This window comes from Biomphalaria glabrata, chromosome 17, assembly GCF_947242115.1.
Source record: "Biomphalaria glabrata chromosome 17, xgBioGlab47.1, whole genome shotgun sequence".
NCBI classification, from domain to species: domain Eukaryota; kingdom Metazoa; phylum Mollusca; class Gastropoda; family Planorbidae; genus Biomphalaria; species Biomphalaria glabrata.
The window spans coordinates 12318001-12343045 of NC_074727.1; the positions used below are offsets into that span (position 1 = coordinate 12318001).

Genomic DNA, 25045 nt, shown 5'->3' on the forward strand with positions numbered 1-25045 from the left:
TGTCATAACGTTTGATTCACTTAGGACTGCATATAAGTAATAGTGTCTTAAAAGTGAACGTTTTAACAACTTCTTAACAGAGTTAAACGACTTAAAAGTGTTTCAAATGAACAAACAATATTCTTCCTAAGTTCTAATATGGGCTCCAACTGGCCTTGAGACATGGGCCCAAGCGTAATGAGCTCCTTCGCGCCATGGTTGCTACGCCACAGCTGTGGGCCCGGGTTCATTGAACCCCTTCACGCCATGGATGCTACACCACTGTCCAAAGGTGTGTTCTCGGGGCCAGTAACTTGTATGTAGTCATTTTTCTTTATGAGGGATTAGTTAAGACTTTTGAGATACCAGTATAAGTGTAAATTGTGATAGTGAATGTTTTATTGACACTATCATTGAATATGTAATCGTTCTAGATTAGTTTTAAAAAAGGTTTCACAATAATTATAAAATGTGATAATTGATTTCCAATACAATAAAATAGTACATTGTTTTAACAGAATAAAAAACCTATTAGGGAAAAAAATTAATAGGAGACAGAATGTAGCCTACAATGAATATGGCCAATTATTGAAGATTCTAAAGATACCAGTAGGCCTACTAAAGATACCAGTAGGCCTACTAAAGATACCAGTAGGCCTACTAATGTCAATTGTTAAAGTATTGTAATGTTTCTAGATTTAATTTTTAAAATGTTTCTTTTTGGTTTTCTGTAGTTTTGTTTGGTGTAACGCACAAATTGTATGACGAATTTCTTTATGCATAATAAAGATTATTATTATTATTATTATTATTACAACAGGTAAAGTGAAAGAAAATTCCTTATGTAATAAATTTAAAAAAAAAATGCAGTTGGAAAAAAGGTAACTAAAGAAAATGTTTTGTACTGCTCTTATATTTATTTTAAAATATTTCTCCATCAGAATATCTACAACATCTACATTAAATAGTCAAAATGTACAAAACGTATTGCTGTAAGGTCAATAAATACAGACATTAACAACAATTTCAAAACAACTGAACATTGATTGAACCATTCTAAGTATATATACATTGTAAAACTTTTAGCACTCTTAACATACAGATTTGTCAAACAAAAAATGTATATATCAACAATTTTATAAAGCTGAATGTCTTTTCAAAGGTGGTGCCAAAGGTCATGTTAGGAGACATTGAAAAAAGGTGTGTCTTAAAAATTAAATTATCTCAATTATATTAACATTTTGAATATTTGTAATACATTTGTGCATGATAAATTTAAAATCATTGCTTTGAAATGTTTTTATCATTCTATTTGTAACATAAAGCAGCTATGAGCATTTCATGCCATAATTGTTTCCACTGAAATGGCCAGGTATCAATTTTGTATATAAATGGTTTAAGCTCATTAAAAATAAATTATAAAGTAAATTTATGGCTCTATAAAAGTATTTATATAATATTTTTTTTACAGTGTTTGAATGATTTAAATTTCATATGAAATATTGACAAGAAATTAATTTACGCAAATTACACTAAGAAAAAAAGTAGCAATAATGTTGCTAACATGTTTGATAATGCAACTGACATGTTTGATAATGCCACTGACATTCTTGATAATGAAACTGACATGTTTGCAGGGCCGGACTTAGGTAATTGGAAGCCCTAGGCGAAGTGAATAGAGTGGCCGCAAATGTAATAGAAAACAAAAAAGTTAAGAATGAAAAATATGCAATGAATTAAAAACTTTCCTGTTGTTATATCTAAATCATCAATTAAGTTAAATTTATATGGCGCTGATAGCATGAATGTGCTTCATGGACAATTCATGATCACCAAACTTGAAATAACGTTTTGACATTTCACCAAGAAAAAAAAAGCAGCAAAGGTTTTCTAACACCTATAGTCTAACAATTAGTTCTAAGCATTTGGGAATAAACATTGAAGAATCATAGTAGACACTTAGAGATAGGCTAGTAGATAAAGAGCCATAGACTTCTGATATGTTTGAGACTTATGATATGTTTGACATTTGATTCATGTTTCACAACTTTTTCACTCAAAAACTTTGTTCTTTGAGCCCTGTGTGAGACTCTCACCAATAGGAGGTCCTAAGCGGCTGCTGAATTCGCCAATACCTCAGACTGGCCCTGATGTTTGATAGTACCACTAAAGCATTTGATAATGTTAATGACATGTTTGATACAATTCAGGTTAACTATAGTAATAATACAACATTTGATAGAGAAGATGTAGTCAATTCATTTTTATGGAGGTGGGGGGGGGGTGAGGTTTGAACTGCTTCAAAATGGCCTGAGATATAACAATAAAAAAACTGGACGGTCCCAAGCCCGGCTGAGAAATGAGGAGGGTTTGGTGTAGAGCTAGCTACCCTTCCCTGTTGAAAAACCACTAGCTACAGAAACACCAAACAGCAAATCAATAGAAGTCACGGACCTGGGAGAAGATGGACCTCCAGCTGGAAGGTTTATGAGGCGTGTCGATGAAAGCCAGAGGCCAAATACCATCATCTCTACCAGGACCACCACCACCATCAGCACACAGAAGCAGATGCCAAGCAGATGGGAAAGATGTAGGGACAGATGGAGAGACTCACCCAGAACCGAGAAGCCTGGAGGAAGATGGTTGGTGGCCTATGCCCCAGAAAGGACCACAGGCATAGATTAGAGATGATAACAATAAAACAAAGAGAACATCATAGGCTACAAACTACATGTATAACTTCACAAACCTGAGCAATCATCAAATAGCCCAGCGATGATCAAACAATTTTATATTAAGGCCACAGATAGGGGAATCATGATATGTGTGTGATTTTATTTTATTTTAAATACGTATGACAGCAGCTTTGCAAATAAAAGCTTTGTACAGTTTTAAATATTAACATGGTAACAGAATTTAAACAGATATAAATGGATGAATAAAACATGGTAACAGAATTTATTTAGATATATTTGGATAAATAAGATAATAATAACTTCATGATGCAGAACAGTTGGCATTTGTGTTTTGACTAATAGTTATGTATAATGTATTATCACAGTTTCTTTTTATCTTATTATCACAGATATATTAAATAATAAAAAATTCTCAAATAAAATTCTACAAATGCATTAAACAATATTTTAAAAACATATCTCTTTAGAAATTTCATTTTTTTTCCTTCTTTGTTTCTAGATTCAGTCATAAATAAAAAAAATAAAATAAATTAAGGCAAGTTCGAAGATTAAAGGATGAGTGCAGTGTTTCATGTGACTTTGCAGATCCATTTGTGACCTGTATATTTTGTCACAAGAGATGCAGAAATAGTATACAAACATCACTGGTATTTGACATGTAAAGTTCTTAGTTTAGAGATGAAGTTGTTTTTCCAAGTACAATGAACTTTTAATGAATAAAAACTTCTGTTGCATCCTCCAATAAAAACAGAAGTATTTCAGAAATATATAAGAATAAAAAAGAGACTATACATAAAAATATAGCTTACAATAAATGTCATACTTCATAAGACTAGAGATATACATTTCTGGTATTGTTATATAGTGTAAAAGTCAGGTTATTACTGTATTTGTAAAAAAAAATTAATATACAATAAAAAAAAAAGTAGCTTAGAAGAAAAATTTAGCTTCATTAAAAACAAAAATGGACGGATCATTTAAGCCAATCAACAAAAAGTTTATGAACCTGAAATGCTGCGTCAATCAATGAAGGCATGATTTTATTACTTACCAGTATTTAAAAATATTGTAAGGGAACATATTTTAATATTATTTATCAATAAAAAATAATATTACAAAATGTATTTATTAATGACTTGCATGTTAGCAAATCATTTCTCAGTGTATTATTACCATGCCGAATGTTGTCAACAGTCATTTTTTTTTTCATGTCCATTGACCCATAGATGTGCACAATGAGGCTATCACAGAAGCTCTTCCTCTAGTTGTCTCATTAAATCAAGTTCATCTTTGTCATAATTTGGAGCTTGTTTGTATCTTTAAATAAACAAGAAAAACATTTTATAAAATATATTTTTTTTAAAGACATTACCTCCATTATTAGATTTCAAATAAAAGAAATTAATAAAAAAAAAATAATGAAAAATCTTTTTTTTAATTCAGGCATTGTCAGCTGCCAAAAAAATATATAGATTTTCTGATTCTGCTAGCAAGATAGGTGTATTAGTGCGATTATTTACTGGTATGTTCATTTTATGGACATCTAGATGTAATACTAGACCTAAAGTTCTGATTTAGAACTCTTTAACTCTTTGGGTGCAAATTTTTTTCATTGAAAAATTGGAGTTTTTTCAGGAAGAGCCAAGATGGGAGAGAGGGTGGCGCTACAAAAACTACTATAACTTTTTTTATTTCTTAAAATATTTAAATATATTTGGTATCAAGTTAAAGGGAAATGAATGGGCAAAAAGTTGAAGTATCAGATAAATAAAAATTCAATAAAATAATTTTTTTAGATGAATTTGAAGTGTATCAAAAAAAAACTAAGTAAAAATCCAACTTACTGAAAGGTTTATTATTCCCTTGTTTTTAAAGTAAATCCACAATAAAAGAATATTCACTTAACCACACATATTTGTCACATAATACTAATAAAAAAACAGCATTTGCACAAGTCTTTTTTTTTTTTTTTCAATTTCTTTGATGTTCACAAAAATGAAGAAAATTTCTATTTACACAATATTTACACAAATCCCAAAACCAAATTGAAAATCAATGTCACTATATATATACACTATTTACAGGTTTTTTTTCATCAGCATTTTAAATAAGAACTTGTGTGTGTCATTTTTTGAAACAATCTTTTGGATGCAGATGAGGTCTATCAGGACAATCACTACAAATGAAATGAGTGCGCGCTGGCTTTTTGGGTGTGCTGCAAACTTTACACCCGTTTTCTTTATCTGAATAGTCAATTACCGGTATATGCTTGCCTGCATCTAGCCTGGGGATTTTTCATTGGTCTTCCTACTACCGGCTTTCTTCTGTCTTTCTCTTCTGGGGGCATCACAGCGGCTGCTTCCATACATAGCGCATGGACAAGTTGAATTTTAAAATTGTTCAAACTCAACATTTCTCTTTTCTCTTCATTTTTGCACATCAAATAGAGAACATGGGCTTTGTAATTGTTATCTCAACTATCCAGTGAAACAATTTTTTCCACCATTGGATACTTTTCTATTCTGTAATTCGTAGTAGCCAATTTTCTGATCAACTAGATTGCAACCATACATGTACTTGTTGTATGTATCCACGATGGCAGGCTTCATTTTATTTTTTATTTCTCTGTTTTCAGCTTTTCCCATGGTAGACACAATAGCTACAGGCTTTTTTGTCTTGCCAGCTTACTACTGTTGATGGTCTATTTTGTTGATGAGTGTCTATTTTGTTGATGAGTATATATATGTTACTGGTGCATGCGAGTCCATATGACACAACAACAGAATGAATCAAGAATATACTTAATAACGCAGGCTGATAACTTCAACAATTTAATAAACAATAAAAAGGGCACAGTCCTCTGTCGTCGCTAGCCTAGCGTCGTCCTCTTAGGCGTCTTGTCCGTTATTCTTCTTGTTCATTATCCTACTCTGTTCTTACTCGTCACATTACTTAGGAAAAACCCGATTCACATCAACTTCTACGCATCTTGTGTCATTACATATTTCCTCCCCCCTTTATCAAAAAAAAAAATTTTGTCAATTTTTTTTTTCAGTCTAAAACACTATCCCTACTGTCATGTCTGTACAATATACATGGCCAAAATTTTGGGGAAAGACAAAACAAACATATATCTTGATCTTGATGGACATCATCATGTTTCCCATCTTCATCAGTTCCTGGTAAAATTGTCCATGTTCCTATGTCACAAAGTTCACACTGTAGTTGAATGTTGACACCAAGAAAACAATATGTACAGTTCCAATACAGTTATTGGTAAGAAAATATCCGGTATACAGTGTTCTAATCATCACTCATGTCATTGACGATGAAATAGTATAGTACAGTGTAATAGTTTCACCAACTAATAGTACTAAGTCCATCAAGACATGTATACAGTCCCCATACGACGATGCCTTTGTCGATTCCACAGACATAAAACAGTTTTTCAGAGTAAATACACATGTATATAGTCCACATACGAAGATGCCTTTGCTGACTCCATAGGCATAAATCAGAGTTTTTCAGAGTAAATACTGTCATTGGCTATATGTTCATGGCTGGTCGCCTCACATCACACCAAACCCTACCTGTCAGACAAAATGTAATATTTGTGTCAAAACAGCTTTCCAAATTATTCTACTTAACTTTTTTGTTGGGTACCAATAAGTATATTTTCTCTCCACTTACCATTTCCAAACTGACCTAGCCTTTTACTAATGGATGATAATGATTATATAAAAAAATAATGACTGTAGATGATCATACTTACTTTAATTTACACCTTTGACTTCAATTATTGAAATTTTATAATTATCTCCCTTGATTTAATAAAATTCCCAATTTATATTTTACTGAGTTATCTTCCTTTAAAGGAAATAAAATATATATAGTCCATATATAAACAACTTATTCATACCCATTGACTAGAACATATACATATATATACATGCATAAACAAATCAAAATGAATAATCATTATTTACAACAGTTTATCTCACTGTAACTCTTGACAACATGTCAGCTACAATATTAATTTCTCCCCTAATAGCCTCCAATTGAAAATTATATTCTTGTAAAATTAGAAACCACCTGTATAATCTACCATTTTTAATACTTTTTTCTTGCATAAACTTAAGAGGCCTGTGATCAGATAACAATATGAATTTGTTTCCCAGTAAATAGCTTTCCAACTTAGTTACAACCCAAACAACAGCTAAAGCCTCCTTCTCTATGACACTGTATCTCTTCTCAGTATCAGATAATTTCCTACTTACATAAATTATTGGGTGTAATTTATCATACTTCTGCATCAAACAACCTCCTATAGCACTACCAGAAGCATCAGTAGTGACATAGAATATTTTAGAAACATCCGGTAATCTCAATATCAAATTTGTAGAAAAAATATGCTTAACTTTCTCTATAGCTTCTACACACTTTCTATTACAAGTCACTTTTCTAGGCTGTCCTTTCTTTAATAACTGGTTTAATGGATCAACTATCTCTGCTAAATTTGGTATGTATTTTCTATAATAGTTTATCATCCCTAGTATTGATTTAATCTGTTTTTGTGTTGTTGGTATTTCTATTTCTAATATCTTCTTTACATTATCTTCAATGGGACTGATAGTATTATTTTTAACTCTATGTCCTAAAAATGTGATTTCTTCTAAGCCTATCTCTACCTTTTCTGCTTGAACTGTTAGACCATTTTGTTTAATTAACTCAAAAATCTCCCTAATTCCTTTTAAATGTTCTTTCCAATCCTCATGAAAAATGCATATATCATCTAAGTAACAGATTACATTTTTTTCTATGACCTATAACCGACATCATCATCCTATTAAAGGTAGCTGGAGCATTTATAAGCCCAAAGCTCATAAAGTTCCATTGGAATATTCCATAAGGAGTGATAAATGCAGTATAAGGTTTAGCTCTATTGGTTAAAGGAATTTGCCAATATCCTTTTGTCAGATCCAATTTTGTAAATACTTTAGCATTGGACAATTTGTGTAATATGTCATCAATGTTAGGCATAGGGTAAGGATCAAATTCAGTTATCTTATTTAACTGTCTATAATCTATGCATAACCTTATATCCCCATTCTTTTTCTTTGCTATAACTATTGGTGAAGCATAAGCTGAATTGGATGGTTCTATTATTCCTAGTTTTAATAAGTTGTCTATTTCATCTTTAACTTTTCCCTGTAAGTGTAATGGAATCCTATAAGGTTTCATGAAAATAGGTTTGTCACTAGTTAACTTTATGTCATGCTTTATGATATTTGTTTTTCCTGGCAAACTGGAAAAAATTTCTTTAAAATCATTGATTACATTTATTATGTCTTTTGTTTTTTCTGGAGATAAATTTTCTAAATTCAGTTTTTCCCATGTTTGGTTATCTTTAGTTTCTAGTATAGGAATATTTTTAATATCATTTTCATTAGTTTCCTCATTGATTAAAACAATTAAACATTCATCTACTTGATTTTCATTTTCCACAGTTTCTGTATCTAACTTTTGAGTTTGATTTTCATTGTTTACTTCTGTATCCAAATTTTGAAATTGATTTTCATTTCTCTCATTGTATAACTTCAAATTATTTATATGATATGTTTTTATCTTTCCATTCATATTAATCTTATAGTTTACTTCACTTGTTTTATTTGTAACAACAAATGGACCCTTCCACTGTTTTCCTAATTTGTTTTTTAAGTCAATTACCAAAAGTAATACCTTGTCTCCTACCTCCAATGTTCTTAATTTTCTTTTTTCATTTAAGTTCTCATGTACTGTTTCTTTATATTTCATGTTATTCTCAAAAGCTTCCGCCCATATTTGTTTTAAATCTAAAGCTGTTTCATTGTCATTTTCCTTTTCTATTTTATTTAAGATCAAACTTTCTTTAAAAATTTGTATTTCATCCCTAGGTTTCCTTCCATGTACTAACTCATATGGTGAAAATTGAGTTGCCTCATGAATATTATTTCTAATAGAAAATAGAACAAAATTAATATATTGATCCCAGTTTTTCTGATTATTTTCTACAATTTTAGCTAAGGATCTTTTTATAACACCGTTAAGGCGTTCACAAAGCCCGTTGGCTTCCGGGTGGAATGGCGATGATTTAATGTGTTCTATACCATATTTTAATATCCATCTTTTAAATAACTCAGATGTAAACATAGAAGCATTGTCTGATAGTAATGTTTTTGGTATCCCATGTCTGACTATGAACTTTTGATCTAAAGCATTAATAATATTTTCTGTGTCTATATTGGATAATACCACTGCTTCAGGATATCTACTGAACATGTCTACTATTGTCAATATGTACTTATTATTATGTTCTGTTTTAGTTAAAGGTCCTATGATGTCTATTGCTATTTTTTGAAATGGTTTATTTGGTTCATCCATTGACTGTAATGGAGCTTTACCTAATTTACCCTTAAGTCCCCTTCTTTGACACATATCACATGATCTTATGTATTTTGATATGGTTCCTTTCATTTTAGGCCAAAATACTTGAGTTGCTAAATTTCTAAAACATTTCTTTATACCTCTATGTCCACTTAAATTACTGTCATGTGACAAAATCATGACATCCTTCCAATACTTTTGTGGTAAGACTAATTGTTTTATTTCTCTATCATTTATTTTTGTTTTCCTAAATAGTATTCCTTCTTCTATGACATATTTCTCCATTGGGTTATTATTTCTCCTGTCACTAATTCTGTCATATGTTTTCCCAATGATGTTATCTTGTTTTTGTTCTTGAGCCAATTTGTTTATTCCTTTCAATTTTTCTGTTTTCATTTCTTCAGTTCCATCTTTCTGTTTTTCTGCTTGCGTTTCGTCTTGTTTTTGACCTTGTATTTCAACCTCTTTCTCTTTATCTTCTTCACCATTAACTATTTCATCATTCATATCAATAAGTTCCTGAGTTTCTTGTTTTGGCTTATTCTTAGATCTGGTTATTACCATATTACTAATGTAATTATCTGTTTCAGTATTCCTATTCTGCTGTAACCTTTCATATTTCTTTTCCCATGCTTCAATTTCCTGTCTTGAACATTCCTTCAAACCTGTTAAGTTTCCAATCAACATATCATGTCTCATGTTAGGCATGGCTACTCCCTCACAATGGCCAGTGTAAAAAGGTGTCTCAATAAACACTTTAAATACTTTAAATTCCTTTATACTGCCATCTGCCAACTCCACTTTCCTTGTATATCCCCTATAATATTGCGCCTCAATGAGATCAGCCCAAACCACGAGTGTGTTACAGCCACTATCTCGGATTGCCTTTATTGGAACATTGTTAATAAAAGCTGGGTAGAAAGCAAAATTGTTTTTATTTTCCCTAACAAAAAACACTCTGTCAGAATCTCTATTTTTATATTCCCTGCTTTTACTCCTATTGTATGTGTTATTATTGTAATTGTTGTTGTAATTGCTGTACCTATTCCTACTGTCTGCTCTGTAATTATTTCTACTATCTGTCCTATTGTAATTATGTGTACTACTTGATCTATTATAATTATTCCTACTGTTTGACCTGTTTTGTGTTCCCCTGCATCTCATAGCCATATGTCCTTTTTTCCCACATCTATAACATGTAACATCCCTGTTGTTTGACCTATCTCTACTATTGCTATATCTAAAATGTTGGCTATCCCTACTTCTATTTCTACTTCTTTCATTGTTTTCCTGTGTATATCCCACTAGATCAATATTCTTTTTATCTTTACATGAAAAAAGGTTGTTGGGATAGGCATTTTTATATGTTCTTATTATCTCAGTAACATCATCCAAAACTTTGGGATTCCTTTCTTTGATAAATGATTGTAATTGCGGGTCACACTTGGCTACAAAATTATCAAGTAATATAAAATTTTTTAATCCCTCAAAGGTACTGTCAATCTTCTCAAATCCCAGCCATTTATTAAAATAGTCTTTTTCCAAATTTATAGTGGTTTGTGGTTCTATCTGATTGGAAGGTGTGTTTTCAAAATATTTTTTTCTGAATGTGCTGGCATTGTGTCCATATGCATTCAGCAATTCCTTTTTTAAAACTTGGTAGCTATTTTGTACAGTATGATTATGGTTTTGACAAATTGTAAGAGCTTGCCCTTGTACAAAGTCTAACAAAATTTGAGACCACTCTTCCTCCCTTATATTACAATTAACCATTTTAATTTCATATCTCTTTAGGTAGTCTGAAATACAATCTCTAGCCTCCTGAAAGGGTTGTAGTTTTTTCCTCAACCAATGGTTGTTATCACTTGAAATATTAGTGTTGTTTGTGTGATTATTACTATTATTGGTTTCAATGTGATTGTCTGGGGCATTGGTAGTATTAGTATTAGATCTATCATTAGTATTATTGCTATTAACTTTTTGTTTATTTTGTTCAGCTTCAATTCTCAATTTCTCAAGATCATATTGTAATTTCCTATCTGCTTCTTCTTTTATTAATTGTGCTTCCCTATCTTTTTCTTTCTCCCTTATCTGATCAATTCTATCTCTCTCTATTGTCACCATTTGCTGTACATAGCTAGTTAGGTCCTTCCCTTTAAGTTCTAATTGTTTAGCCTCAGCAATAATTTGCTGGCGAAAAGTCTCCATATAATCAAAGTTTGGAGCTGTTGCCATTATGCTTATTTTATTTTAAACAATGTCTCGATATAGTTTTGATATGGCCTCCCTATTGGCCTAAATATCCCAATTTAGTTTTCACAAAAACTCACTTTCAAATACTTCTTGTAATATATATATATTTAAATACCTTTGCTCAATGTTATATTAACAAATATTACCTCAGTGGACTTACTCACAGCCACAATACTTGAATACAACTCAAAATTTTATATCACCTTAATTCAGTGGACTTACTTTAGACCACATAAACAAATATCATATTATATACTTTTATCAATACCTCAATACTTAATTCAATGGACTTACTTCTTGCCAATAAATACCCCTAGGACTATTCTAGTCACTAGTCTAGATTCAATACAACTTCAATACAACTTCAAATAGATAAATCAATATTATACCTCCAACAGTAAATCACAATCCAGTGATACTGACAAAAAATTTTATTCTGACCAATTAGACTGTGTTTAAACACATCTATAAAATAATGTCAACCGATTAATCGGGACAAAAGATCTATATATAAATAATTACTCCTTAGACTCAGTTGTCTTCAGGATAAAATAGATCTAAGGCTCTCATAGGTATAACAATTTAGTTAATACCTGGAAACAATCTAGAATTTATAATCTAGATTAAACGTGGCTTACCTTATCTACTTAAGATAAAATTACTAATATATAATAAGAATAGTGTAAAATAAACGTAATAAGACACAAAAAAAATAAATCTATTCTAATGAGATGAGACTTTTTAGAGGAAGTATACACTGAAAGAGACAAATAAAGATAACTTCACTTGACTTCTAAAAAAAATAAAATGTACGTGGATACGAACAAAACAAGACAATCTAAACAATCATCGAGACTTTATTAAATGGAGCAGGTCCACTTTCTAATGTGTCCTATAATGACGCCCTTATCAGGCAACCTGCTCTTAACAAAGATCTACTGTCCCTAATAGACTTAATTTAATAATAATGGAGAGAAAAAATAAACTTATCTTTAGTTAGATCCCCTTTGTTCAGTCCACGGAGCTACAACGGTCAGTTCCACACAAGTTCCCCACTGTCTTAGTCTTAGGCAAGGCAAGGTGTGCTCCCACAGGCTACTCGACAGGCAGTACTGAGTTAGGCCAATCTCTCCTGGTGCTGCCACAGTATGGTACGAATCTCAGATAAAGTCCTCTGGTCAGGTTCCAAGGTTCCGGTTCCACTTGATGATCTGTTGGTGCTGGCTTCTGTCTTCAGGTCAGGAACATAAGTCAATACTGAGACAAGCTGGTGGTGCTGTCTCAAGAGAGGTAAAAAAAATGACTAAGTCCAACTCTCTCTTTTGATGAATATAAATTAGTCAACTTTACAAGTTGAATAGATGGTCACGCAGTGTGGTAGTAGGGTATACCATCACTCGTGTGTAGATTAGATTGTAAGCTCAGCAACACTGCAACAGTCAATTAATAGCTTGAAAAACAAACCTGACAAGCCAGACAAGGTGACTCGATCCAACGGTCAGCTTGTAGATACTAGATATGTAGACTCAGGTGACTTCCCGTACTCACAATAAACAGATAAACCTGACAAAATGAGGTATCTTCACTCTTGAGTAGTCTTGAGGTATATATATTTAGATAGAGGTATACTGACGACGGACTGCCCTAGATCACTTACACGGACGAAATAGTTCTGGGTTCAGACACAATAGATATAGATCTAGTCAATATAGATCCAAGTTCAATCTAAAAATATCTAACCTGGCTGACAAAGCTAGACGCTGGTAACGGTTTCGAATTTTCTCTAATAGAAAGTCTAGATCCACTGGAACAAAGATGCCAAAATCCAGCTGCAGTCCAGATAATTAGCACAGACGTAGGGTAGATCTAGTAGAAATAAACGAATGTTAATCCAGTACTTCTCCAGTGTACTTCGCCAAGTGTAGAATTGTAGATAGATATATCCAGAACACGAAGTTAACTAGATTGTAGATCAAAATGACGCCCTGGCCGTCGTGGGTCGCCACATCTGTTGATGGTCTATTTTGTTGATGAGTATATATATGTTACTGGTGCATGCGAGTCCATATGACACAACAACAGAATGAATCAAGAATATACTTAATAACGCAGGCTGATAACTTCAACAATTTAATAAACAATAAAAAGGGCACAGTCCTCTGTCGTCGCTAGCCTAGCGTCGTCCTCTTAGGCGTCTTGTCCGTTATTCTTCTTGTTCATTATCCTACTCTGTTCTTACTCGTCACATTACTTAGGAAAAACCCGATTCACATCAACTTCTACGCATCTTGTGTCATTACACTACCATTAGTTTTTCTTCAGCTGTCGCCCAATATCTAGACTCCTTGAGCCTCATGGTTAGCTTTTTAATTTCATCAGGAAAGCCTTTGTGGGTAGTCTGTACTGTTCCAGTATAATATTGTTCTTTGCGATCAGCAAAAAATGGTAACCTCTGCCAATGACGCCAAGCAAAGTCCTAAAAATCTGTACTGCCTGCCCTCCGTCCTTGTCACTGTTTGGGTCAAATGAGGTGTTTTTTCCATAGTATGTCAGAAGATTGAGCACATATTCTGTACAGCTATCAACAAGCCCAAAGCTTTAGATATGGTATTTATATGGTTTTGAAGGGTTAAATTGCTTGTACAGCCATCTTCCTTTAAAACCCACTATCATATCGTCAATGGCCACATTTTGGAAAGGGGTGTAGACAGTGTTGTAATTTTCAATCAAGAGATTGACGAATGGCTCTATCTTGTTTTTACCTTCAGCATCTGGTTCCCTGCAATGTAGCATTGAACAAAATAATGACAAAAACCTGTCCCTCTCAAACATTTCAGAGGAAAACAGAGTATAAAAAAATATCGTCTGTCGAAAAAAAGTCTTGGATGCTTGTTTTTTTGTCCATAGCCATGGTGGTTGCTAAAAATTTAATCATTTCATACTTTGTAACAGGTTTCCAGTTGTGAAATCTTGATCTTCTTCTCAATGAGATGTTTTGTTTCACTTTCTTTAGAGCATAAGCATTTATGTACCCTATCTCAATATCCATGATGGTACGTGTGAAGAGGGCAGAGAAGCAGTCCAGAACAGAAGATGACTGGGATAAATAATTTTCATTTATGCCAGGCTCATTCTTAGGTGATTCGCCTAGATCTAGAATTAGTCACAGGTCTAGAAAGTCCACTACATTCACCTAAATCCATTTTAGAATCCATTCAAAGCGAAAAACACGGTGTCACTAAAACAAAGATTTGAAAATAAAATGTGCACGTATGGCATCCAATCAACTATGAAATAAAAGAACAATCACTCTCTCAACCGGAAAGAAATAAAAATAAAGAAAAATAATGAAACAAACACTATATACCAAGTTACTCAGGGAGAGTAACGCCACACTCTACAACGCTAGAGAAGTTCCTCCTGGAGAGTAACCCCGCACTGAAAGTGTTAAGATATAGTCTAGATCTACTTCTAGATCTAGATGTAATATATATTAGATTTTTTTCAACATAGGGATGGGGGAAGCCATCCCCATTACATCACTATAAGATCCCAACGTCTACCTAATTATGCCCCGGAATCACCAAATCTCCGAACCAGAAAAAAAAAATTGCAACCTTCCTTGTCATTTTTTTTTCAAAATGTACATGATAAACCGAAGAAATTGTAATCAAGTAGTTTATATAATCACAATGGACATTTGAAAGATTATGAATCTAAGTCAGTGAACCTTAATCTACCAGTTGAATGTGTTGCTAATCACAACATCACACTCTGTAGGCAGATGACAGTATTTAAAGCAATGAAATGATTCTGAAAATAAAAATATATATAGATCAAACTTACAGATAAGTATCATCTCTTTTCTTGACACCAATGTCATCTAACCTCTGGTCAGGTGGTTGAAAATACCTTGGTGTTGTCATGTCTAGCATTAAAAAAATTGTTAAAGGACTACGCTTACTATAAATAATTTTTGAAATTTTTAAAGAGTATACACAAGAAATGAGTCCTTGTGTATTTAAGGAAAAGTCTTCTTTTAAACATTCATAAAATATATGTCATACTTGCTTACACGTTACTAACAATTTAAAAAAAAAGACTTCTTACCATCTTTTAATGTTGGGAAATCCTTTTTCTGCTCCTGGAAATAAGAAATAATGAAAAGATGTTCATTAACTTAATGGCATTTTCAAAATAGTATCTTATTTGTCATGTTACAAGATTAAGTCTTAAAAAAACACCTTGAAGACATATAGTACCGGATGAAGAAAGTAAGAGAGACAAACTAGAAGGAGAGGATCACATTATCATTACAGACATCTAGAAAGCAGAAGAAAGCTAAGACAATGATCCACCAAAAAAAAATCTTCCCATTCATCTGGGTTAGATGATAGAAAAAAAAGTTAAATTCATTTTTCTAATTATTATAAATCATGGGAATTGTTTTTTAAAGTCAATATTCTAGGCATACCAGTATCTTGAACTCGAAATAGCCTAAATTACATTATTTCATTAATTTGTAGCACTATAAGATCAAAGTTTTTTTTATCTCTATAAAATATTGGGGGGTGGGGGGATACTGATTGAGCGAATATTCTGTATCTACTTGACCCATAAAACCAACATCATCAAGCTGCCAATGTTATTCTATTTATACAGCAAGTCTTCTAATGTCTTGTGATAACACTGAAGTAGTGATTTCAATGGGTCAATACAGTATTTTCTTTCAAAACAAAAGTCTCAGCAGAATGGGCAAGAAAACACAATTCAAAGAAAGTATTATAATTTTATATTGTAGTCTCTCATTTGGTTCAGAAAATTTTTTAGTTTCTTTTTCATTTTATTAGCTATGGTCAGGTGGAACAATAAATATATACTTATATTGTGAAATATATCATCTATAAATAAAAAACTGACCTTGTTTGCAGCTCTAAATTTAGATGCATCAAATTTTTTAGGTGATTCCTGTCAAATGATAAGAGCAATATCAAAATGTCACTTGCCTATATTTATTAGAAAATTTACATTTGTAGAAAAAAAAAGAAAAAAGTAACAAGAAAAATATTAAAAATACTATTTTAAACAATATTTCTTTTGTAAAACTTAGAGCGATCATTTTTCTCTTAATAAGTTATGAAAGCTAGATTAAAAATCATTGGAACATTTTTTCCTGCCCCAATATCCCCATTCCCCCCAAGAAAGAATCCTAGTTAAGCAAATGTATAGATCTACTACACTTTATAATATTCCCATGATAGGCCTAAAAATTTAGACTTAGACAATGCACAAAATTTTCATGAACATTAACATATTAAACTCTTGAATCAAGAATGCCTTACATTCTGAAATTCCCAAAGGCAATATATAGTCCTTTTAAAACCCATTCTGGATCTAGATCTAGGCCTAGTTCTCTAGTCAAATTTAAATTAATTTCTTTTTTTTTACTTTGAAAAATTATAACGGTCAAACCAAAGTTTTCCCTCTATAGCCAATTCTTTTCACAACAATATACATCAACTCTTTTCAAGGAAAATTGTTAGAGCCGTTTTTGAGATCATCATCTAGGTTTCAGATTGCTCCATGAAGTTCTGACTTCAATAAGGTAAAAGGAGAAAGAAATGAGACTATGTATTTTTAAAAACTGGACTCTTTTAAATAATATGGATTGATATACAACAGTGTAATGTGTTTTTATACAGCATTATCTAAAGAACAAAGCTATATATAGAAAGTATATTTTAAAAAATGTAGATCTAGAATTTTACTTTCCATTTCAGTGTCCTCATAATTTTTGTCATCATCATTATCATCATAATCCCAGTCCTTTGAATTTCTAATGATTGTCTTTTCACGAATTAAAATATCCTGCTGAAGTTTATATTGTTTTCTTTGCTGTCTCTGTGCGTAAGTTTCTGGAAAATCTTGCTGCACATTAGTTGAGATATTATTGTAATTGTTTTCTTTGTTTCTTACTAACTGTTTAATGTCCTTTTTATTTGGCTTTTTAGAATTATCATGTGAAGTAGGTATTTTTAAAACTTCATCTATATCATCATTTATTTCTGAATCCTCTTCAAACTGTAACTTGTTATTGTAATCATAATCACTGGTAATTTTCTTACTTTTGTTTTGCTTATTTTTCTCATTAATCAATTCAGATGAATTTAGGTCTTTTGTTTTTATCTGATTTAAAGAGGATGCGTCATTTTTAGAATCTAGTTTTTTAGTAGTGCTATTTTTACTGTTCACATCTAAAGGCGACTTCTGATTTTCTTGTTTATTGACATTAGCAACAGGTTGTTTTGTCGATTTTTCTTGAATTTTGGAAGATTTGCTGGCTCCTGATCCCATTGTACAAAGTTAACAAATTAAGCAAGTATAAAAAGGAAAATTATATGAAGTAAAGACGTTTAAAAATAAATATGAATCCTTTCATTATGAAAATTATTGAAATGTTACTGTCAAGTTGCCCTGGAATGCACAACTTTGAAAAAAAGGCTTTCCATTTAGAAACTAAAAAAGTTATCTATTTGTACATTTTGAAAACAAAACAAATACTGCCAACGAGATAAAGAACGTAAATAAACTAAAAAAATAAGTCTTTTTTTTCAAAGTTTTTTTCTTTAATAATAAATTATAAGGAAAAAAAGATCTTGATCTAGAACTGTATTTTAGATCACCTAAATTATTAATTTGATAAGCCCAAAGCAAAAGTTCAAATTTTTGTATTGGTTTGGGCATGAAAGGGCAAAAAAAGGAACAAAAAGGGGTCAAATGTATTTGTTTACTTCCTGTTGGGTCACAATAGGCTACAATCATAAAATCAAGTCAATATATTATATTATTTATATTATAGATTTATATATATTCTAGATCTAGATAGATTATAGATCAGGTCTAAATCAGCATTAAACGGCTTATGCTTATGCCTCCAGGACCTAAACACACAGCATTAGAAATGATTAAATTTTGATTATAGACAATATATAAATATAATATAGAATATATTATTCGATAAATAGATATTTAATATTAGATAAGAATATAAGACTTAAGATAATTTATAAGTCTATAAGTTATAAGTAAATAGTAAAAGGTATTAGTCTCGACGATAGTTCAGAATATAAAAATTTAAAATATATTAAAATTAATATATTTAATATTTAGACATCTAGTTAATTTAGATAATAGATTCTAGATTTATAGATCTAATTTATATAAAAAAAAAAGTCTGATGTGACAGTCGTCACAGTCACAATTTGTGACAATTCATTTTCTGCCTCTATTTTAGTATTTATCTAGTAAATTAATTTAGCTTGATTATTTTTGATAAGCCTCTAGTCTAGAGTTCAAGTTGAACTTTAATTTATAAAGTTGATAAAATCAATCACAATGATATTAATTGTTAAAATTGCACTTCTGCAAAGACAAAGTAAAGAATAACTTATTATTATTATTAATGTAATTAATATTATTCAAGTTATTGACTCAATAACTTGAATTGGAATAACTTATTCAAAGTTATTCTAATATTCAATTTCTGAATTATAATATATTAATTCGATTCATGAAGAGAACACCAAGCCTCCCTCAGCTCAAGTTCAGGATATTCACACCTGTGACACTTTGTAACTCAGCTCTATTCAATTATAAATTCTACTAGGATTTCTGTGTAACTGATACTTAGTCAACTTAGATATAGCTCTGTCTGACAGGATTATTATAAGATTAAAGATACACAGTGTCAACAGATAACAGTGGCGGGTAATTTATTAATATATTAATTATTATTATTAACACTAGATTCTATTGTGACTAGATGTAGATCTAGATTTGATAAGTCTTGCAGTAAAGTTGTAGGCCTTGGAATGGGTTAGATCTATTCTAGATCTAGGACTACTAGACCTATATTATAGAAAAAAAAAGAGTCTCTTGTTTTTAGTAAAAATGATATTAATTATGATATGTAGATCTAGATGTTGTCATTGTACTATTGAAGATCTATGTCTAGATCCATGTTTCCCAAACTAGGTTCCGTGGAACACTACTGGAATAATCAAGAAATAGGCCTATGTGCGAATTAATCACTAAGTAAATGCAGAAAAAAAAAAGATTTGTATAAGTTCTTCTTGGTAATAAAATAAATTCTATAACATTTCTATTAACTTTAAACTGATCTAGATTCTAGTTCTACTTTGAAACAAAGATACAAAGTATCATAATATTTTTGAAAACTAGTTAGCATTATTTTATGTTAGTTCCTACAGCCTATTTGATTGAAGCAGGCTTTTTGTGTTGCAACCAAGTCAAAGTATAGAAAAAGGCTTGATGCCACATCAGATATATTAGAATTCAAATAGCTTACATCATTTCTGATGTAAAGAAAATACATATATCATTATTAAATTCTCTTCCAGGATATAATATATCTTAAAAGTGATTAAATCATAAAAACAAAAAAGAAGTGTTCCACTAAATACTCTAAATATATATACAAAGTGTTCCGTTATGGAAAAAGTTTGGGAAACACTGGTCTAGAAATCTAATTATTTTGTAAACTAACATTTTAAAAAGTTATATATTATAATTATAGACGTATACTAAGTTATACTTATAAATAGATTTAGAAAATAGTTATCTATTAACTGTTAATTATATTTTTACAAAGCCTATATCAACTGACTTTGTTTGTTTGTACACTTAATTTCTCTCACACCCAATTTTGGAACAAGTTGAAATTTTGCACAATTATTTCTTGCACCTGACAAAACAATTTTCATTAAAAACAATTAACCAATTAGTTAATTAACTATTTTTAATTAATTTTTGTTTTTGGTATCAAACAAGGGAAAGAAATTGTATTTGACAGATGAGGTGGTATAAATTGATTTAGAAGTAAAGTCCCCTTTGAATTCAAGCCATAAAGCTTTTTTTTATAAATGCAATTAAAAAGCGATAACGGTAACATTCATGTAGATACCCCATTCCTCCTCCTTTTCCCAACTGGTCCAGACAAGTAATAAGATCATAGTGCATTGAGAAAGCTAAAAGCATGAAATTTCGCTAAACAAAAACAATTGATAAAAATATTTCTAATCGTACAGATTTATTATTGTTAGTCTACATGTATTACAAATTTAATTACATGACTGATCTAAATTAATTGGTAATATTACACTTGATATAGGGGGCATAATGAAGACTGGGGTTTTGAATTTCAGAATTTTCAATTCGCCCCTGAGTCCACCTAACTCTAATGGGTACCTGTTTTAGTTGTGCTGGCCACATGACAACGTGCTTGTTAACCGTTGGCCTTAACATCGTCTGCCCTTTGTCCTTTAGATCACTAGGTCTGATGTGATGGAAGACAAAACTATGCAATATTTTGCAATAGAAAGCAATACTATGCAATGAAAGTCAATACCATTTGATGAAAGGCAACACTAGGCAATGAGAGTTAATACCATTTGATGAATGGCGATACTAGGTAATGAAAGTTAATACCATTTGATGAAAGGCAACACTAGGCAATGAAGGTTAATACCATTTGATGAAAGGCAACACTAGGCAACGAGAGTTAATACCATTTGATGAATGGCGATACTAGGTAATGAAAGTTAATACCATTTGATGAAAGGCAACACTAGGCAATGAAGGTCAATACCATTTGATGAAAGGCAACACTAGGCAATGAAGGTCAATACCATTTGATGAAAGGCAACACTAGGCAATGAGAGTTAATACCATTTGATGAAAGGCAACACTAGGCAATGAAGGTCAATACCATTTGATGAAAGGCAACACTAGGCAATGAGAGTTAATACCATTTGATGAATGGCGATACTAGGTAATGAAAGTTAATACCATTTGATGAAAGGCAACACTAGGCAATGAAGGTCAATACCATTTGATGAAGGGCAACACTAGGCAATGAGAGTTAATACCATTTGATGAATGGCGATACTAGGCAATGAAAGTTAATACCATTTGATGAAAGGCAACACTAGGCAATGAAGGTCAATACCATTTGATGAAAGGCAACACTAGGCAATGAAGGTCAATACCATTTGATGAATGGCGATACTAGGTAATGAAAGTTAATACCATTTGATGAAAGGCAACACTAGGCAATGAAGGTTAATACCATTTGATGAAAGGCAACACTAGGCAACGAGAGTTAATACCATTTGATGAATGGCGATACTAGGTAATGAAAGTTAATACCATTTGATGAAAGGCAACACTAGGCAATGAAGGTCAATACCATTTGATGAAAGGCAACACTAGGCAATGAAGGTCAATACCATTTGATGAAAGGCAACACTAGGCAATGAGAGTTAATACCATTTGATGAAAGGCAACACTAGGCAATGAAGGTCAATACCATTTGATGAAAGGCAACACTAGGCAATGAGAGTTAATACCATTTGATGAATGGCGATACTAGGTAATGAAAGTTAATACCATTTGATGAAAGGCAACACTAGGCAATGAAGGTCAATACCATTTGATGAAAGGCAACACTAGGCAATGAAGGTCAATACCATTTGATGAATGGCGATACTAGGTAATGAAAGTTAATACCATTTGATGAAAGGCAAGACTAGGCAATGAAGGTTAATACCATTTGATGAAAGGCAGCACTAGGCAACGAGAGTTAATACCATTTGATGAATGGCGATACTAGGTAATGAAAGTTAATACCATTTGATGAAAGGCAACACTAGGCAATGAAGGTCAATACCATTTGATGAAAGGCAACACTAGGCAATGAAGGTCAATACCATTTGATGAAAGGCAACACTAGGCAATGAGAGTTAATACCATTTGATGAAAGGCAACACTAGGCAATGAAGGTCAATACCATTTGATGAAAGGCAACACTAGGCAATGAAGGTCAATACCATTTGATGAATGGCGATACTAGGTAATGAAAGTTAATACCATTTGATGAAAGGCAACACTAGGCAATGAAGGTCAATACCATTTGATGAAGGGCAACACTAGGCAATGAGAGTTAATACCATTTGATGAATGGCGATACTAGGCAATGAAAGTTAATACCATTTGATGAAAGGCAACACTAGGCAATGAAGGTCAATACCATTTGATGAAAGGCAACACTAGGCAATGAAGGTCAATACCATTTGATGAATGGCGATACTAGGTAATGAAAGTTAATACCATTTGATGAAAGGCAACACTAGGCAATGAAGGTCAATACCATTTGATGAAGGGCAACACTAGGCAATGAGAGTTAATACCATTTGATGAATGGCGATACTAGGCAATGAAAGTTAATACCATTTGATGAAAGGCAACACTAGGCAATGAAGGTCAATACCATTTGATGAAAGGCAACACTAGGCAATGAAGGTCAATACCATTTGATGAATGGCGATACTAGGTAATGAAAGTTAATACCATTTGATGAAAGGCAACACTAGACATTGAAAGTTAATACTATGCAATGAATGGCTATACTATGCAAAGAAAGTCAGTACTATGCAAAGAAAGAATACTATGCAATGAATGGCTATACTATGCAATGAAAGTTAGTACTATGCAATGAAAGTTAGTACTATGCAATGAATGGTTAAACTATGCAGCAAAAGTTAATGAAAGTCAACACTACGCAATGAAAAGCATTACTATGTAATACAGGCAATAGAACGCAATACAATGCAAAGAAAAGTAATACTATGTAATGAAAGATAAATTATGCAATGGAAACGCAACACTATGCAATGGGAGGTGATGTATGTTTCTGTACATTTTACACCCTCTAAATGGAGGCTATTTATAGACTGGCAGGACTAATTGGAAAGCAATTTCATCATGTTGTATACTGGTTGCAATAAATTGAGACAGTGAGCTTCCAGACTCGAGCATTACAGTTTGCCAGTAGCCAAATCACTGGTCGATTCACTGAAGGATTTTTCTTCATTGCTTAGTATAAACGTTGTCACTGCACTTGAGAGTCTTGGATTTGATTTTCGGTATTTGAACAAAGAAGTTTATTGAAAACTGCCAACTTTTTATTGGCCCTGTAACTAACAAGCTAAAACCAGGAGGATGACACATTCAGAACAAAACTCAACCCACTTGAACTTGCAACTTCTGAGGCATTTGTGTTAGCAGTGATCGAGTGGAAATGGTCGAAGAGACAATCAGGCCAACAGGGAAGGAACAAGAACATGTGGACCGAGTACATTGCACTTTCGGAGATGCAAGAAAGCCCCAACAAACATGTCTTTAAACACACACAGTTCTTCAATTGGCCGTTTTTTTTTTTATGTCGGACACATGCTCTGCCGTTGCGGTACAAAGAAGGAAATTATGGGAGTTTCCCCGCGTGCTTAGCCTTTAGCCTCGCTTCTGATCCGACCGTCCTCTGATACGAACCATCGGTAATAGGGATGTAATCATTTACATCTGCTAGGATCTTTCCCAGACAGAAGTTTGTTCTGACAGGCAGATGTAGACAAGCTTCCATAGGCCTTGAGTTCTAAGAGTCTTAGGCTCAACACATAGGACAATCACGAAGAATTGCTAGCAGTACATAAGCATCTGGCGAAAAGATGCTCTGAAAACGAGGCTGAAGTAGTGGGCCACATCTTCAAAGCACGTGAACACCAGGATTGCCAAATGTCACGAGAAATGCGCTTTCTACATTTTTTTTTTTTTTTTTTTTTTGCTGTTTTCCCCGCGCCTTATTTGGGACTTGTCATTAGCGAACACGGCTGAGAGATTCCATAAAGGTACACATGTCAAGGAGGCTGAAATGCGAACGTAATGGAAAACTACTGATGATTTTCTACAACGGACACATATAACCTCAAACAAAACCAGAAGCACCTCTTATGCTTCTATTGTATTTGTATAAGTGAGATGTTTGAAAGACTGCTTGTTAATGCTAAGATTATTTAAAAAAAAGTGTATGTATATTAATCCATTAAAAAAACACACGTTATAACAGATTTGTAAATTAGCATTGTCTTAATCACGCTTATTTGGACAAGCCAAGCCATTGGACTCGAGACAAAAAAAAAACAACACCTTCTCAACACAATCTTCATCCCGACAGCAACATATTGTTATAAACCTGGTGGTGGCACAGATGGGGGTAGTGGTGTGAGTGTAGTCAGCCGACGCAAATCGCCCCAGGCCAGCGCTAGACGAGCGGTCAACCGTGATGAGTTACGACGGTCGGCCGATACGAGTGTCAACATGATGGTTCGGGAAGGATCGACGTCGTGAACAGAGCTCAGGAGCGTCACGAGGGTTGTAGTCATCTGACCACCCAGAATGGTCCAGCGACGTTCTGCCCGGTTCTAGAAGGCCAGCAGGGACCCTATATAAAGAGTGGAGGTGACACAGTCAAAATGGTTCACGACAGAAGGTTCACGACAGGGGTTCAGAACACGGTCAACTACAGCACAGTTCAACGGTGTGATTCTGTACGGAGCATTACGACGGTTCAGTGCGGAGTACTGTCAAGTACCGGTACAGTTGAGACGACTGGCGTCTTGATCTTGGTCTGCGATCGAGTCCGACACAACGAGCCTTGTGTGTGAAGTCAGTCCTGAACTGTTGAACCCAGTGCAAGCCCGGAATGAGACGGAGAGGCCAGTGCAAGAGTTAATACGGCAGTACGGTGTTATCAGAGAGATATTTGTACAGTGTACGTG

General features: G+C 32.7%; 1 protein-coding gene across 2 annotated transcripts; it reads right to left on the bottom strand.

The window, feature by feature from the left end:
- Positions 1–889: 889 nt before the first annotated feature.
- On the bottom strand, positions 890–20681 carry LOC106071470 (GRIP and coiled-coil domain-containing protein-like). 2 transcript variants are annotated; one of them, XM_056016473.1, is made up of 5 exons: positions 20619–20681; positions 16272–16319; positions 15462–15495; positions 15198–15279; positions 890–3992 (listed from the first exon to the last, which is right to left on the bottom strand). In XM_056016473.1, exons 1-5 carry the CDS (start codon positions 20673–20675, stop codon positions 3920–3922), a joined length of 294 nt encoding a protein of 97 aa, XP_055872448.1. In that variant the 5' UTR covers positions 20676–20681; the 3' UTR covers positions 890–3919. The 2 variants fall into 2 exon arrangements, with proteins under 2 accessions (XP_055872448.1, XP_055872447.1); XM_056016472.1 differs by lacking the exon at positions 20619–20681 and adding an exon at positions 17121–17954 and having other exon boundaries at positions 16272–16316.
- Positions 20682–25045: the final 4364 nt, after the last annotated feature.

Bases quoted from the DNA above. Each gene is read 5' to 3' on its own strand.
- LOC106071470 (XM_056016472.1), bottom strand. From the start codon at position 17,705: ATGGGATCAGGAGCCAGCAAATCTTCCAAAATTCAAGAAAAATCGACA. The intron at 16,317-17,120 runs AGTAAAATTCTA...ATTTGACAGGAA, and splicing joins ATGAGGACACTGAAATGGAA to TCACCTAAAAAATTTGATGC. The intron at 15,496-16,271 runs GTCAGTTTTTTA...TCTTATTTCCAG, and splicing joins AATTTAGAGCTGCAAACAAG to GAGCAGAAAAAGGATTTCCC.